Genomic DNA, 18344 nt, shown 5'->3' with positions numbered 1-18344 from the left:
AAAATTGCTTTGTTTGTTTCCAGTGTTTTAAAAAAAAATTAAGTGGCTCTCTATAGCAGCCTTGGTTTTGATTTATGATGTAATAAAGTTCAAGTAACTGTAAGACTTACATAATTTGAAAGTATACATTGAGTATACTTGAATATATGAAAACAAAATAGATTGCAATATTGACATAGAACAAAGTTGGAAAATAATTAATAATTTTGTTCTCTCTCCTTTTATTAGCTGGCCTCATTGACAGCTGTATCGAGCAGATAAAGCATACCTATGTACAATTCAACCTTGATTCACTGAGACCTGGAAAAGTGATCCAAAGGAAAAAGGTGAGCGTGGAGGTTAGATTAGCAGCAATCAAATCAATTTATGCATTATTGTTCAAGAAATTGGTTAATGAACATGTGCTACAGTAAAAACACTATGGTGTTGTACTTAACATAATCAGTTAAATTATTTTATTTTTAAAGGTTGTTAACATATTGATGATCTCTTGGCAGTCTTATTTTGGTTAAAATGTTCACAGCTGATCTAGGTTAAAGGTAATTGATCCATAATATCGCTGAGGAGGCATTTTATTTGCTTGAACACTGAATATTAAAATTCCTTCAGTCTGGGTTTATATTAATCTGCTTTTTATTGAAATATGCATGTACCTTATACCGCTAAGCCCCTGTGTACTAAAAAAAATCCCTTTTCACTCAACCCTAGCATTCCGCCTCATTTTCTTTCTGTCTGTATGGACCTCCAAGGTCCGTGAGTGGCACCAGCCTCCAGAACCAGACATCAATGCTGTAGTCGGTATGCCAAAACTGATCACCGTGTGCGGAATTTTGGATCAGCTGTGCACGTGCCAACCTAAGCCAAGCCATTCAACTTAGAGGAAATATTGCTCGTCACTGTGGGCATTTTTTAAAGTGCACGCATAATTTTGATGTTTTTAAATGGAATTAAACGCATGCTTTATTTATAAAACAGCAAATACTATATATAATCTGTCACTTCATTTATTTTAAATGACTATTTATGTGTTTCTGGCAACATAGGATGACAGTCTTACCAGAGAGCTGAAAATGGTGATGCAGTTGCTGAGGAATTGCTTATATCACAATGTCGAATGCAAAGTAAGGCTACTACCAAAATTAGATGATGTTCTGGACTGTTATCTGCATTATTGTTCAAATTACGAACTTCCTCTTTTGCACTCCAACTGTTCCTACAGGTTGCAGCATCCGATGCTCACCTTGGGAGTGCAATTTATCCACTTTGGCCCTGGTTTTTAATGGATGACATGTTGATGTTGGCCGCTCTGAAACTGTTATGTGTCTACACGGCAAACCTACCAGCAGGTGAGTATAGCTGAAGCACTGAGGAAAGCCTGAGGTTAAAGCAGAATAGAAACAGCGAAATACAAATAACAGTCGGTGTTTCTCACTTGATTTGTAAGTTAAATTAAGCCCTTCATTTCAAGCTAAACAATCTAAAATCAGCATAGATGAAAACGAACCTTTCAGCTCAGTGAGCAAACTCCCATCCATTGAACATTACTTTAACTGGACTGATTCACCAAATTGACAAAAGGCATTTTTTACTTTTAACCACTGAATGCAATCAAGGTACATCTTACAACTCCTTTTGTATAGAAGTAGCCCACTTAAGTTCCAAATTAATCTCCGCCTTCCATCAGGGTCATTTTTACCTGCTGCTCTAGGAAAATCTTTCACTCTCACTCATCCTAAATATTCCAGATAAAAACTGCAGATGTTGTCAATCAGAAACAAAAACAGAAGTTGCTGGAAAGCTCAGCAGGTCTGGCATCATCTGTGAAGAGAAATCAGAGTTAATGTTTCAGGTCTGGTGACTCTTGCTCAGAACGTTTCTGAGGAAGGATCATTGGACCCAAAATATTTACTCCTATTTTTTTTTAACAGATACTGCCAGGCCTTCAGAGGGTGCCAGCAACTTCTGTTTTTGTTACTAAATATTTCAGAACCTAGTTCCATCAACAATGCTCACCTCAGCAAATGTGTGAAATAGTATGTCATATTCCCATTACATACTACATGTTCCTTAAATCTTCAAAGGTCCCATCTGTTCTGCCCTCTTTTGGAACAGAAATCAGCTGTAAGAAAGCATCCTATTTATTGTTAACACATTCTTTATCAACTCCAGAAATTTGTTTTGTTACCCTCACTGTTTGCATGTGTGCTGTCTCGCTCGCTCGCTCTCTGTCTCTCTCTCTCTCATATACACACACGCACACACACACCTGCTTTTTGTCTCTCTAGCATGCATTTTCTTTTTCTCTCTCTATTTCTGGGCGCTCTCTCTGGTGTACTTGTTGTCTTTCTCTGCATGGCATTCTTGCTTGCGCTCTGTTTCGTCTAGTCTCTATCTGTCCAAATCACAGCCATCCATTTTTCTGTATCAAAAAAGTGGAGCATGTCATTTGATTTTCAATATGTTCTGGTCTGGGTTTGTATCTCCATGACAATCAGTTCACATGGGCCTGTTGCCAGGCAGAAGTTTGGCATAGTTGAAAATGTGTTGCTGGTTAAAGCACAGCAGGTTAGGCAGCATCCAAGGAATAGGAAATTCGACGTTTCGGGCATAAGCCCTTCATCAGAAGTTTGGCATAAGCACCTTATTTGAGTCACTATCCAGAAAATTCTTTATCATGCAAAATTAAGTGTTTTTAAAACATAAGTGTCTTTTAAGAACCAGAATTTTTGATATTAAACAAAACTGATTTCACTGAAATTGCTTTCTTCTGGATCAGAAGACCTGCATGTGAATCTAAATTGCTGTGTGAACTTATAAAGCTAGACTGTTATGAGAACTCTATTTTCTAATTGGGAACAGATAGAAAGAAGTTTTCCCAGTTGAATTCTATGGCTGATGAGGTCTGTACTTAAAGTAGTAATCATATAAATTACATTTCCGACATTGGAAGCATTTAATTAAATGGTACAAAAATAAGCATATCAAGACGAAGTAATATTGTAGGCAGCTAATCCAAATTCTGAATGAAATACAAAATAAACCCAACTCTATTAATCTTTTTTCACAACAAGTGGCTTCCAAGTTATTTCAAACTCAATAATTTCTGAATGGTTTCATGTTTGAAAATTTGCTTTTTGTTAAAAGTCTCTCTTGTAAAGTAAAATTACATGAAAATGCAATACCTTAATGAGAGGACTGGTGTGCATTTCATTATCATGTAGTTGGCCCATTGTGATATGCTTCAAAGACTGAAGAAGTGCCACCAGGTTTCCAAGACATTGGAGATGTATTTAACCTATATAGTTATAGCAAGGTACCCTTCTCTTCATTATTCCTGAGGCCCAGACACTGCTCTGTTCGTTGAAAGTAAAATACTGCAATTCTGGAAATCTGAAACACCCTGAGAATGCTGGAGACGCTCAGGATGTCTGGCTGCATCAGTGCTCAGAGAAACAGTTAATGTTTCAAGTTCATTATGCCGCTTTCTTCAGAAGAGTCCTATGAACTTGAAACATTAATTCTGTTTCTCTCTCAACAGATGCTGCCAGTCATACTGAGCAACTCCAGCATTCTCTGTGTTTGCTCTGATAGTTGCATTGATTTAATTCCTATTAATAAGTTCACTCTAATCATTGTTATTGTGCTTTGAACTCATTGTTTTATTTCAGTTAATACTAGACAATAGATGATATTTTAAAAGTTCTGTATTTGCTCAGAAAAAAAATATTTTGTCCTGCACTGACATACATACCTAGTTTAAAAAAAAACTTGAGTTTTGCTTGGTCAGTTTGTGAGATAATGTTGAAGGCCTTAACTTCCAACACAACATGATATGATTCAGCCATGCTCAATAGCTACACCAAGCATTTCAGTCTGTTAAAACATTGCAAAAGAAATTGTTGAGGTATAAATATGCCCTTGAAATATGGGGTGTTTAGACACTTCTGCAAAGGTGAAAATGAGTAAAATAGAATAATAATAGATTAAAATAATCTAAAAGTTTACATCAAACTCAAACTATTAGAAGCATATTTTCTGAATATATACCAAATATATGTGGTTGTGATCTCTGCAGAAGCTATTCAAATAATTAAAACTCTATGCCTGGCCTAGTTTGTATAATTGTTGCATTCACAAACATCTTGGATTTTTTTTTACTCGATTAAAAGCATTTGTGATAAATGTATATCGTATATCATTCCAGTGTATAAAAATTTGGTTTCTACAATAGAGGCCAGTGGGTTTTGGCTACACCTATGAATGTTTTGCTTTTAAAGTTTAGAAAATGATTTGGATCTACATACTTATTCCTAGAAGCATGTTATCCAGTCAACAATGTAGGCAGGGCCATGTGATGATAATGAATGAAGTGTTTAGGCTACTGAGTTTATGATAGAAAGTTTTAAATTCAGAACACAGCCTTCAAAGGTTCATTTTGGAGGAACCAGTCACCCTGGCAGAGGGGTTTATGTATGTGGAGTATCCAGGTTGAGAGAGTGTATAGAGTTTGACAAGCTCTTTGAACTGCAAAGAAATGTACGCCTGCAGACTTGGAAAGATATTCTAAAACTGTCTCAGTATTCCAAGGAAAAGAACTGGGAAGAGCCAGTTCAATGAGAAATATAAGAATATAAGAAATATAGGAGTGATGGTTTGCTGGGACTGAGTACCTGTGAAAATATATGGTTGGAAAACAGATGGAAACTGTTTATTTCTACAATTTTATTTTTTTGTTAGTGTAACAAACTTGCATTCTTTTGTGAAACAAAATTTGCAGCCTCGTGTGTGTTAAGTGAATTACTCTAGCAACAACTGCAAAAATTAAGTGTGTTATCTGTCAGCTACTTTCATTCTGAGATCTGATTTGTCCAATAATACCATCATCTGGGATCATAACAATGTGTAAATGCAAGTTGCTATTGTAATTGCTTTGAAGTCGAGCTAAACAGTTGATTTCTTGCTCAAAGTAATTCTTCTGTGATAATTTAAAGGTACTTTTAACCTAATCATAAATGATGGGCAGGTTTTAGGCATTAGGAATTAAGTATTGTTGCAGAATTCCCAGTTTCTGATCTGCTTTTGTAGCCGTTGTATTTATACAGTTGGTCCAGTATAGCCAGAATATTTGTGATAGCAATATCATTGAATATCAAGGAGAGAGTGTTTTTTTCTTTTTTGAGGTGGCTATGATGAGTTACTTGTGTAGCACATCTGTTACTTGTCACTTATCAGCCCAAGCGTAAATATTGTCGAGGTATTGTTGCAGGTATCCATAGTTTGTTTAGTATGTAAGGAGAAAGTGAGGACTGCACATGCTGGAGATCAGAGCTGAAAATGTGCTGCTGAAAAATGCAGCAGGTCAGCCAGCATCCACGGAGCAGGAGAATCGACGTTTCGGGCATGAGCCCTTCTTCAGGAAGAATTCCTGAAGAAGGTCTCATTCCCAAAACGTCGATTCTCCTGCTCCTTGGATGCTGCCTGACCTGCTGTGCTTTTCCAGCAACACATTTTCAGCTTATTATGTAAGGAGCCTTAAATAGCACTGAACACTGTGCATTTGACAGTGAACATTCCCATTTCTGACTTTATGAAAAGAGGGTCATTGATGGAGCAGTTGAAGACAATTGACCTTTAGACACTATTCTGAGGAACACTTGCTAAGATGTCCTGGAACGGAGATGATCTGCCTCCAAAATGATCACTGTCCTTGTGCCAGGTTTGACTCCCCTGATCTCAGTTGAGTTTAATTTTGCTAGAAATCTTCGATGCATACTGAAACATTGATATTAAGGTCAGTTACACTCACCTTCCCTTGAAAGTTTGTTTCCTTAGTTCATGTCTGAACTAAGACTTTAATGTGGTCAGGAACTGGGTAGTCCCATCAGGACCCAAAATGAGTATCAGTGAGCAGCTTATTATTGTGTAAGTACTACTTGATAACATTGTCGATTACTCCTTCCGCTTTGATGATCAGGAGTGGACTGAGAGGATGGTAATTAGTCAGATTCCATTTATTCAGCTTTTTGTGGATAGGATGTAACAGGGCAGTTTTCAATATTGTAGGGTAGATGTCAGTGTTGTAGCTGTTCTGGAACAGCTTAGCTGAAGACACGACTGCTTCTGAAACACCAGTCAGAAGTTTTCAGGGCCGATGGCCTTTTCTTTGTTCACCATCTACAGCCATTTCTTCGCTTCACATCAAGTGAATCAATTTGTCTAAAGATTTGCATCTGTGATACTGAGGCATCACGTAAGGCCAAGGTGCCTATTTGGTGTATTCTCTGCATATGCATTATATGTTTGTTTCTGGATTCTGAAAGCATCACAAACTGGTATTTAACTATTTGGAAATTGTGCCCAATAAAGTCTTCAATTTTGATTAATTTAATGATCTAATTCAATATGTAAGTTTCACTTCCTTGCATCAACATGTGAAATAGAGCATTCCTTCCAGAGATAGTATATTGCAACTTCTCATTGTATGTCAGTCACATTTAATTTGGCACTCTGACACAGTACTGTAGTCTGCATAACAATTCAAAATTTGTACCTGAGATTTTTCTCTGTATGCCTTGTTCAAAATGTTTACCTATCATATTTTGGAAGTGGGATGTCATTTGCAAAAACTTAGTTACATTCGGGTATAAATTTGATTTAGCAAGTGGTGCAAAACAAATAATTTGTTTCCAGTGTGCTTTTTCACGTTCTGTGTCTGAGTTTTGATTTATTTCATGATTGCAGTAACAATTCTGTGTAATTGTTGTGCGGTTTTAAATATGAATAGTGTGGTATTTTATTGTTGGCTTTAGACCACACGGGTTTATATCTTTTAAGACAATGGCATTAAATTCCAGCATGTGATTTTCTGATATAAATGTACCCACCTCATCTTAAGCCACTAACTCTACAATGGAATCAACATCATCAGTCAATTATGTGTATGTAATGTAGAGTAAAACTAGTAAGCATAGAATCCAAACAAGTTTGTGTTATCGTAATCTTGAAAATAATGAATGTGTAAGTCAATTTCAAAATGTCTGAGACATCGACAATCAGACGCTCTGTGGTATATGTTATGTGGACTATCATATAGTAAAGCACAAACTGCATCTATGTTCAGTTGGAAAGTCCAGATTGGAAGATTGAACGTGACATTATACATTAGTTTCCAAGAATTTTAAGAACTCTCAACTGGAATTTGATGTCCAGCATGATATAGCCTGGACCAAAAAAAAAAGATGTGCCACATGTTTAAGCTGTATGTATTATAATAAATTGCCAGCAAACTGATATTTAACAAGAGTAAATGCCCTTTTATGCTTAGCCAATGCTCCTGAAGATATTCAATTTGTGTGGGATTATTCCATGTTTCAAACCTTTGTTTATTCCTACATGGTGATATTTTTGTCTGCTTAGTATTTAAAGAGTTATTTTATTGGTTTAATTTTAGTTTGTTGCTGTTGCTTTTTAAAATCAAAATTGTCCAAAAAAGAAGAATATCAGAAATGTGCAGTATACTTATTTAATTTTGTTCCAAATATACCATATTCATGAATGCTGTAGCTTGAATTGAAGTCTTGCTGTTTTTCCATATTGGTGTCTTTCAGCATGTGTTTCCCTGTGCTGTGGAAGTGGAGCACCACTTGTTTCCCATTCTTCTCAAAGGGGAATGGCAGGTAACTCCCTAGTTCACATGATCATGAAGCTAGTCTTGCAGAAGACATGGGACAACAGCGCAATTCAACAAATGGCATTTGCTGTCCTTTCCAACTTGGCTGTTTCCCATGAGTTTAAAGGTGTGATGCAGAAGGTTAGTAACTCTAGTGAATAAAGTTGCTTGCAAAACTTAGTAGTTCCTTCTGTGTCTTAAAATATTGGCATGTTTTTTTTAAAGTATTTATATGTTGCGCAATGATCTTGTAATTCGATAGAGGTTTATAAAATCATGAGGGGCATGGATAGGGTAAATAGCCAAGGTCTTTTCCCCAGGACGGGAGAGTCCAAAATTAGAGGGCATAGATTTAAGGTGAGAGGGGAAACATTTAAAAGGACTTAAGGGGCAACGTTTTCACACAGGGTGGTGTATAGATGGAATGAACTGCCAGAGGAAGTGGTGGAAGCTGGTATAATTTGAACATTTGAATGTCATCTGATGGGTATATTAATAGGAAGGGTTTAGAAGGATGTGGGCCAAATACTGGCAAATGGGACTGGATTATTTTAGGATTTCTGATCGGCGTGGACAAGATGGATGGTAGGGTCTCTGACTATATACAGTTCTATGACTTTATAATTGCTATGTTGTATATGGAAAAAAAAACCAGACAACAATACCAGATAAAATTGAGGAATATGGAATGAGTTCTTGTGGAGGTGGAAATGGGACTTCTCAAATTACTAAAAGGGGATATGAAGAAAAGCAAATGATATAAAATATAAGATAGTATAAATATAGTAAAATAGAAATGCAAGGCCTTCATAATTATTTCATGTATAAAAATGAAGACAAAAGTACTACTCTGATTCTTAGAAGGAACTTAATTGCGGATCACGAGTGTGCAGAGAGGTATTAATTTTTACGAAGACTGGTGGGCATGAGCATGTGAATGCACAAAGGAAGCACAAACATTGTAAAGATTTTGGAAAACAATTACTTCTGAAAATGTTCTGCAAAACTTTAGGTGAAGAACCTGATGGCATGTATTCAAGGAATTCATAGAGAAACCCTCGCCGGAATATGATTTGAAATGACAGGTGTAGAAAAAAGGGCAAAAACATTCAGTCTGTTTGATCTAAATGCCTGCCTTATTCTGAGTTTAAAAACAATTGACAGATTTGGAGTGATTTTCAAGTAGCAAAGAATGCTGGTCTCCATGTTTCATATAGAGCTACTTTCTGACTGAACCAGAGCGCATATCAGCTGAGCTTTTGTACCCTTTAGAGTGAATTGGGTATCTGTTAGGGGAGTGGAACTAATCATTCAGACAAACATTTCTCTTAATTTGGTAAGGAATTAAAAACCGCAGAGCATCAAATAATTTTATTTTGATGCACATTGAATTGCAGGTTTTCTGCTCACATAAGAACATAAGAAATAAGATCAGGAGTCGGCCATCTGGCCCCTCGAGCCTGCTTTATTATTCAACAAGATCATGGCTAATCTTTTTGTGGACTCAGCTCCACTTACCCACCCAGTCTCCATTACCCTTAATACTGTTACTGTTCAAAAATCTATCTATCTTTGACTTAAAGACATTCAATGAGGTAGCCTCAACCATGTCACTGGGTAGGGGGTTCCACAGATTCACAACCCTATGGGCGAAGAAGCTCCACTTCAACTCAGTCCTAAATCTGCTCCCTGTTACTCTATGGCTAAGCCCCTTAGTTCTAGTTTCACCCCCTGCTTTGACCTTATCTATTCCCTATAAAATTCTCTCACTAAAATAGCAGTAAATAAATCTAAAAATCTGTGTGATCAAGGTTGCAATTCAGACTTTGGATTGCAACTTTGTCACTTAGTAGGCGCGTCTGTGAAAGCAACCTCCCATAGTCTACTGGGCAGGCAACATATTGGATTTTGAAATCAATGGTTCTTTGCTTTGCAAGTCAGTGCTGGACTTCAGTTCATTTCATGATTCTGATCTTTACTGTAGAGCAATTTCTTGCAAAACTTCCTTGCCCTACCATTACCAAAGACAGCAGGAAAACCACTAAGCACTCGTGCTATGCTTTGGCTTAAGCTGTTGCTGAATGTATCTTTTGAAGATGAAGGACAACAGATTATCCTGAAGATGAATGGTAGTCTGGAGCTGTTGACAGCAATGTCCCAGCACAAGCACAAGAACAACCAGTCTACTGCCTTGCTCGTGCTTCATAATATTTGCTTCAATTCTGCCAACAAGCCAAAGGTTCTAGCTAATGGTAAGTAACTTTACACTTCTAATTATTCAATGTTACTAGTTTGTGAATCATGGATGAAAAATAAATTGTTTTCAAATCGTTAAAAATCAGTTTACTGCCTTTGGTTTCATCTTGAAAGTAAACTGGTGATTTCTGAGGGTTTCATCTAACTATGTAGTTATATACTTCTAAGAAAGTCTGGCACAGTTTGGGCTGTGCTTTTCAGTATAATGAAAGAAAGTGTTGGTTTCTCTTTGCTCTGTGCAGAACTACAAATGACTACTAATGTGCAAGCTTCCTATACAGAATGGAGAACAAAATTCTGACTTAAGTTTATTTACATTTGCCAGATTTGTAGCTGCTATGTTTCAAAACCAAGGCGAGCCATCTGCAAAGCTCCAATTAAACTAAACTCAAGCTGGAGGAGCAACATTTCATTGTTCACTTCAATATATTTTTGCCTTATAAGTTCAGAAGATATAGGAGGTGGCACGGTGGCTCAGTGTTTAGCACTGCTACCTCACAGCGCCAGGGACCTGGATTTGATTCCAGCCTCTGGTGACTGTCTGTGTGGAGTTGGCACATTCTCCCCGTGTCTGCGTGAGTCTCCTCCGGGTGCTCTGGTTTCCTCCCACAATCAAAGATGTGTAGGTCAGGTGAATTGGCTGTGCTAAATTGCCCATTGCGTTAGGTGCATTAGTCAGGGTAAATATAGGGTAGGGAAATGAGTCTAGGTGGGTTCCTCTTTGGAGGTTCAGTGTGGAATTATTGGGCCAAATGACCTGTTTCCTGTTGGTGATCTAATCTAATCAAACTGAAGGAGCAGAATTAGGCCATTCGCCCCATCAAGTCTGCGCTGCTATTCGATTATGGCCTTATGGACTTAATACCGAGTTCAACAATTTATGTTATAATCTCTGTCTTCGTTGTGGTTTGTATTTCCCTGTTTGTTTTTCTCTTCCATTTCCCTCCAATTTCCCTCACTTTGCTACAGAATAGCATCCTGCCATTCACCTGTTTCTCTTTATTGTCACATTACTGTGTCCTTGCACCATCAAACTTTTTATCATTTATATTCCCCTGCTTCTCACCATATTGCAAACCTTCCCTTTTTGTTCTCTGATTTCATTTATTCCTGCTCAAAACATTTGATATTTGACTCTCTCTGGCCCGAGATGCTGCCTCATTTGTTGAGTATCTCCAGCATTTTCGATTTCATTACATCAGTGAGACTGTGGAAAGTTTGATGAGAAAGTCCAAATTGGGAATCTGTTAGAGTTTGAGGTAGTAATTATCTGTTGAATCTGTTGTAAATGTTTTGATCATGAACAACAGTTTTGTTTAAAAAAAAGGTGTAGTTGCACTCAAACCATTACGAAGAATTTAATAAATTTGTGAAGGAAGGAGATTTGAAGCATTATGGTAAGAAATAGGTTATTAGAATAAGAGAACTAGAACAGAAACAACAGATTATCCTTAATGTAATGTAATTCGTTTAATTTTCCTGTTTTGGTCTTTTGAATAAATCTTCAAGAATGGTATTCTTTAACGTCACAGTGTAGGAAGTACCTTCATCATTGAACCCATTATAAACAAGACCTGTATTTATAGCCATAGATTCGAAAGAGATGTACAGCACGAAAATAGACCCTTTGGTCCAACATGTTCATGCTATCCCAACCCAATCTAGTCCCACCTGCCAGCACCTGGTCCATATCCCTCCAAAGCCTTCCTATTCATATGCCCATCCAAATGCCTTTTAAATGTTGCAGTTGTACCAGCCTCCATCACTTCCTCTGGCAGCTCATTCCATACACGTACCACCCTCTGCATGAAAAAGTTGCCCCTTAGGTCCCTTCCTCATCCCAGGGAAAAGACCTTGCCTATTTATCCTATTTATGCCCCTCAATATTTTATAAACCTCGATAAGGTCACCCCTCCTTCAACGCTCCAAAGAAAACAGCCCCAGCCTGTTCAGCCACTCCCTATATTTTGAATCCTCCAACCCTGGCAACATCCTTGTAAATCTTTTCTGAACCTTTTCAAATTTCATAATATATTTCCGATAGGAAGGAGACCAGAATTGCACACAATATTCCAACAGTGGCCTAACCAATGTTGTTGCCATCTGTAATTACCTTTGAAAAAGTAGTGGCAAGCCATCTTCTTAAACTGCTGCATGATATAGATGCTACCACAATATTGTTTGGAAGGAAGTACCATGAATTTGAGCCAGTGTTGGTGAAGGAACCATGATATAGTTCCAATTCTGAATGATTTGTGACTTGGAGGGAAGCTTGCATGTGATTGAGTTTCCATGCATCCCTGTTACCCTTGCCTTTCTAAGTGCTGAAGGTTGTAATTCTGGGAGTTGCAATCTAAGGAGACTTGGCCAATTACTGTAGTGTATCCTGTAGATGGCAAAACTGTCATGATATTGCATTGACAGTAGAGGTAAATGGTGCCTGTCAAGTGGTTTGTTTTCTCCTGGAAAATGTTGAATGCTGTAAACTATAGAGTGTTCCATCACATTCCTAACTTGTATCTTATACATGGTAGAAAGGCTTTGGGACAGCAAGAGGTGAGTGCATTATTGATGAATAAGTGTCATAAGTTAGCCCAGGTGTGTTCTTATGCACTGCTCATTAAACTAAAGACCACTGGTTTGATGCTAATAGTAGTGAGCGATGTGCTGGGCTATGACATTACAGAATGTGCTTTGTCAGGGTTGCGAATATCTAGTGTGCATCATCAGTGATGTCAGATGATGTCACATCGCATGAGTTGAGGCCTGAGGAGCCCAGTTGAACAATACACATGTAAATATTTAAAATGTTCATCAATTTGCACTGGTATGATATCTAGTTCTCATTTATAAGAGCATACAGAACCTAGTTTTGATGTTTATACATTGCTGTGGCATGTTGTGTCATAGAATCCCTAGTGTGGAAGCAGACCATTTGGCCTACTGAGTCCAACTGATCCTCTGAAGAGCATCTCACCCATAGCCACCCCCTACCATATCTCTGTAACCCTGCACATTCCTAGACACTATGGGCAATTTAGCAAGACCAATCCCTGTAATTTGCACACTGATGTATTCAGTTTTGATCACTGCTGGATCAGCTCTGAACTGGGTGAACCTGTCACACAACTGAGTGCGTCATTGTTTGGAATGAGTGAATGGATACACAACAGATGTGTATGAAATTATGTTCAGTGTATTCTTGTTTTTTTCTCTTTTGTCCCCAGATAAAACCATGTCAGTACTTGCTGCATGTCTAGAAAGTGAAAATCATACAGTTCAGGCCATAGGTGCCTCAGCACTTTGGGCTTTACTTCATAACTACCAAAAGGTGAGCATGTTATCGAATTTTCAGCATTGTGATAAAATTTATACCTAAATTACTAGCAGATTGAATTTATCTCCTGATTCTTGTAACAGTTTTTAAGTCATTGACACAGTCAGTTGTGCTATATCACGTATTTCTTCAATGCATATTTCCTAAAACATGAATCACATGGGAATGGAACTGTTGCATTATATCAAAACAAACTATATTCAATTATTTAATTTTTTTTCTCAAAACATTAATACCAAGCAAACAGATGTAACACAAAAAAAATTAAATTAGAACAGCAGTTTATTTTACATAGCCCAAGAATGAGCGATTGGAGAGATTAATTGATTAATAAATAACAAAGATACTTACACTGGCACAATTATTTCTAGATGACATGTTTTCATATATATGAGTATTGCAAGCTGGTAACCTCAATGGATATTATGACATTGATGTGTACCTTGCAGACTGGATAACTGAATAATAGGCATCAAGTGTAAATTTTTATATCAACTGTTCTGAAATCTGCACTCTTGTGTTGCAAAGCTTTGTTCACTTGTCATGATTGCATTTTATCTGAGAATTCTGAGACTTTTCTCATTGAAACGTGCCTTTTTAAGAAGAATGGAAGATCTGTGTAACATTGAGCAACGGAATAAACTGAGACACCAAGTTGGTGCATCTCACAAATGGAGGATTTGAATAACTGGCACATCTCACCGTGCTGATTTCTTTGTAAGAAACACACAAAATAACTTTTCCCTTACTTAAAGTAAATGTGCAGTGTCGTGAATTATCTTGTCTATATCCTTATCTGTTAATGTTAATGGGTTTTTTTTAATGTAGTAAATGGTTTTTATTTTATCTTGTCAATGTATTTGAAATAAAATTGTACCTTAATTAAAACTAATGATGAGAGAAATTTTAAGATCAATTAGAGTCCTCAAGTTGTAAAGCTGTGCTATACAGAAACACACCTTTCAGTCCATCTCATCTGTGTCGACCAGATATCTTAAATTAATCTAGTCCCATTTGCCAGCATTTGGCCCATATCTGTTTAAATCGTTCCTATTCATATACCCATTCAGATGCCTCTTAAATATTGTAATTGTGCCAGCCCCCACTACTTCCCCTGGCAGCTCATTCCATATATGCTCCTCCCTCTGCATGAAAAGCTGGCTTTAGAAACTCAGAATTTTGTAAAAGCGGAAGAGATTTGTGAATTACATTTGATTTTACTTAATATCTTTGAACAAACCTTTGGGCCCCCTTTCAATCTTTCCTCTCTCATCTTAAGCCTATGCCCTCTAGTTTTGGACTCCGCTACCTTGGGGAACAGACCTCGACAATTCACTCTATCTATTTTCCCTCGTGATTTTATAAACTTCTTTAAGGTTACTCCTCAGCCTCCACTCCAGGGAAAATAGCCCCAGCCAATTCAGTGCCTCCCTATAGCTCAAACATTCCAACTCTGTCAACATCCTTGTAAATCTTCTCCGAACCCTTTCAAGTTTCACAACATCCTTCCTATACCGGGGGGATCAGAATTGTATGCAAATTTCAAAAGTGGCCTATCCAATGTCCTGTGCAGACACAACATGACCTCCCAGTTTCCATATTAAATGCACTGACCAATAAAGGCAAGCATATCAAATGCCCATTTTTACTATGTTCTCTACCTGCGACTCCACTTTCAAGGAACTATGAACCTGCACTTCAAGGTCTCTTTGTTCAGCACTTACTATTAAGTTCTGGATTAGTGGTGCTGGAAGAGCACAGAAGTTCAGGGAGTCCCTCTCCCACTGCAACTTGCAGGTCATTTCCTTTGCCCTGAAGCTCACCTATTGTACTCTATGCTACTTTCTCTCCACCCCCACCCTCCTCTAGCTTATCTCTTCACGCTTCAGGCTCTCTGCCTTTATTCCTGATGAAGGGCTTTTGCCCGAAATGTCGATTTCGCTGCTCCTTGGATGCTGCCTGAACTGCTGTGCTCTTCCAGCACCACTAATCCAGAATCTGGTTTCCAGCATCTGCCGTCATTGTTTTTACCTACTTACTATTAAGTGTATAAATCCTGCCCTGATTTGCTTTTCCAAAATGCAGCATCTCACACTTATCTAAATTAAACTCCATCTGCCACTCCTCAGTCCACCACTCCATCTGATCAAGGTCCCATTGTGCTCTGAGGTAAACTCCTTGGCTGTCCATTACAGCACCAGTTTTTAATGTATATGCAGTATAATCATCCTAATTCTTATAGCACTTTGTCACATAGTACTTACTGGGTCCCATCTTCCTCATATTTTCATAAGGTAAGGCCTAGAAACTGCTGTTAGCCTTTCTTAGAGTGGGATGGAGGCCAAAGAAAGGCCGGATTACAATGAGCAGTTGTTTTAGGAGAATAGCGAGGGTAAATTAATGCTACAGTGAGAAAATGTTGAAGCCAAAAAGGAAAAGTATTAGACAATAGGAAAGAACAGTACAGATATCCACAGGAAAAAAAATATAAGTTCTATTCAGATATGTGAGAATGGCTTATTTCTGCACCTGTGTGTAATGGTCTTAAAAGCCATTGGAGATGAATATAGAATGTAACATAATTTCATTTTTATAATGTGAAATATTTAGGCATGTCAAAAAAAAGCCTTCTCCAACCCCAAACAAAAACAAATTAGCTGTCAACAACTAAAACAAGTATAGTCTTTATAATGCTTGGGCAAACAACTTCCTTTTGCTCAGTCCTCTCCTACATTACATTAATCTTATGTTTACTTCAACGTAGTTTTCCTTGTTTGATGCTTTTACAGTGAAAATATGTGAATGCAGTGAAATACTATAACTTAACATTGATTATCAAATTGTTATTATATGTACATTTGCACATTATAATTTTGAGATAAATGTTTCTTACAGGCCAAAGTTACACTGAAAAATCCATCAATCAAGAGGAGAGTAGATGAAGCTAATTTTTCAATCAAGAAGTGTAAGTGCTCAACTGTTCATAAGATTTACATTTATGTAAACAAAGTGGTCGATTTTTTGAGCCTTTATAAAAATAATTAACATTGTGTGTTTATTTTGTGAAGTTACATAATTTAAAATTTGCATTTAACTGTCAGCTCCTGACACATAATAAAACTCATTTCAGTAATCAGCTACCTTTCAAAAAGGAATACAGTGTATACAGATTTTGGGGTTATGGTTTGATAAAATTCCTATTCATCACAGTTGTACAATGCTATCTTTTTGGCAATTTGATTTCATTTAAAATGTAATTTGTTGATTACTTTAATTATTGCAACATAGTTTTTGCTCCATGTCTTTCAACAAATACTGTGCAGTGATCTGTTCAGCAGACTGATTTTTGAAATTGCCTTGTTTTGAGATTTATCATTTGATAGTTGAAATGTATGAGTTGCTATTGTTAGGTGTTTGTCTGTCTGAAAACTAATTTTATATATTTATGAATTATTTTCTAGGTAACCTTGAAGGTTCTCTGAATATTTATCTTATGAAGTGTCTGAAAAATCTCGCAGTTTTGCTGAACAGTTAGTAACTGCAATGCAGATGTGAGGAATTTGCTGTGGAGTGGGGTTCGTCCTGCCTATAAATCATGTATATATTTGATTGGTGTTCCACTACTTCTTAGACAATAAAGTTTTCATGTTCTTTGTTTTTGTTTGTCAATGTTACTTTGATTTTCCTTTAAGGGTATGCCAGATATAAAAGGACACTCACTCTGAGGTCATCTAGAGCCAGACAGACCATAAAAGATCCTGAGGTTGAATTTTTAATCCTGGTTGGAGTCCAGATCAGAGGCAGAAAGATCTTGCAATCTGGCACTATTAACCATAATGCTATTTCCCTGTCACAGTCCTGAAGTGGAGTCAGGATCAATGTCACATTAGTTGACTGTCAGGAATTTTGTAGCCAAATCTCTGCTTTATTTAGTTGCAAGGTCAATGAAGCCAACTGGGATGTTTAATTGGCAATGCAGACAATCTACATTGGCTTGGACCATGTGAAAACAGATGAGTTGGGCATGGGCAGGAATAAGTCATGATTGCTCCCTCATGGACATACTCATCCCTGGATCCATTATGGCCTCCTCCTTTTCTGTTAGCTTGTCCACTTTGGCAGTCCCTACCTCAGTCAGTGGTGCTATTGATCTGAGCAGTGGTGGGCCTTCTAGCAATGGGGCCATATCCGCTCTCCCTGATTGATCAGCAAATCTGCTCCCTGATCTTTTTATTGATACCCCATTCCAGAATAACAATGGTCATGTTTCAGGTACTCCATGCAAAATTGGGCATTAGCCTCTTGGAAAATCAAGCCCAGATAGATGCTAAATTAGGTGAACTCAACCATAGTGAAAGTTAGGAATCAAAAGAGCTGGCTGCAGCAAGGGACAGCAAATCAAGCTGGTTTACCTTTTTGACCACTTTGAATCATCCTCTGTAATTGAAAATGTATCTTGTGGCTGGTTGTTGGATGAAAATTGGGCCACCTGTATGATAGTTCTATGGTGGAATTTTCTGCTGGCATTTGGTATGCAAGCTTACATCTGAAACATGACCTCCAGATATATTCAGAGGCTTGACAAACTGTATTCCAGCATGAGTCAGCACATTGGGAAGCACTGGGGAGATGAATGTAATGCTTTCTGTTTATAAATTCACAGTTGTGCTAGTTGTTTCTGACTTATAACCACTGAAACATCCATAATGTGCAGGAACAGTGCTTGAAGAAAAATATGAACATGTGTAACATGGTCTTCAGGCTGCATCTTATAAGACATGAAAATAAATGCACTGTTTCATTGGAAAATGAAATTAGTACACAATATTTAATAAGAAAAATGTTTTGTTTTTGCCATAACAGCAGTCTGATAATCTACAATGCAGCATATTAGTCACTATAGTATGACCAAGATCCTCCTGAAATAACTCATTGTTCAACATGCTGTTCACATCGAAACCACAGACACAAATGTGTTGCTAACATGCAGCTGGTAGACAAAGCAAATCTTACATTTCTTAAGTAACATTGTCTCCACAATGTGGGTTACAGACATTAGCTGTGCTACAGTAAGGATCATAT

General features: G+C 37.4%; 1 protein-coding gene across 2 annotated transcripts in view; it reads left to right on the top strand.

Annotated features, from left to right (window-relative positions):
* Nucleotides 1-16919, top strand: part of rttn (rotatin) — a 223972-nt gene extending 207053 nt beyond the window's left edge. For both annotated transcript variants that reach the window (XM_060823325.1, XM_060823321.1), the window contains exons 42-49: nucleotides 229-326; nucleotides 1044-1121; nucleotides 1220-1346; nucleotides 7608-7810; nucleotides 9654-9921; nucleotides 13153-13256; nucleotides 16158-16227; nucleotides 16724-16919. In XM_060823325.1, the coding sequence (XP_060679308.1) occupies nucleotides 229-326; nucleotides 1044-1121; nucleotides 1220-1346; nucleotides 7608-7810; nucleotides 9654-9921; nucleotides 13153-13256; nucleotides 16158-16227; nucleotides 16724-16797 (1022 nt within the window). In that variant the 3' untranslated portion in view covers nucleotides 16798-16919. The remainder of the gene's footprint in view (nucleotides 1-228; nucleotides 327-1043; nucleotides 1122-1219; nucleotides 1347-7607; nucleotides 7811-9653; nucleotides 9922-13152; nucleotides 13257-16157; nucleotides 16228-16723) is intronic.
* Nucleotides 16920-18344: the final 1425 nt, after the last annotated feature.

Source organism: Hemiscyllium ocellatum, chromosome 4 (assembly GCF_020745735.1).
Source record: "Hemiscyllium ocellatum isolate sHemOce1 chromosome 4, sHemOce1.pat.X.cur, whole genome shotgun sequence".
Taxonomy (NCBI): domain Eukaryota; kingdom Metazoa; phylum Chordata; class Chondrichthyes; order Orectolobiformes; family Hemiscylliidae; genus Hemiscyllium; species Hemiscyllium ocellatum.
This window is presented reverse-complemented; position numbering and strand designations above follow the sequence as displayed.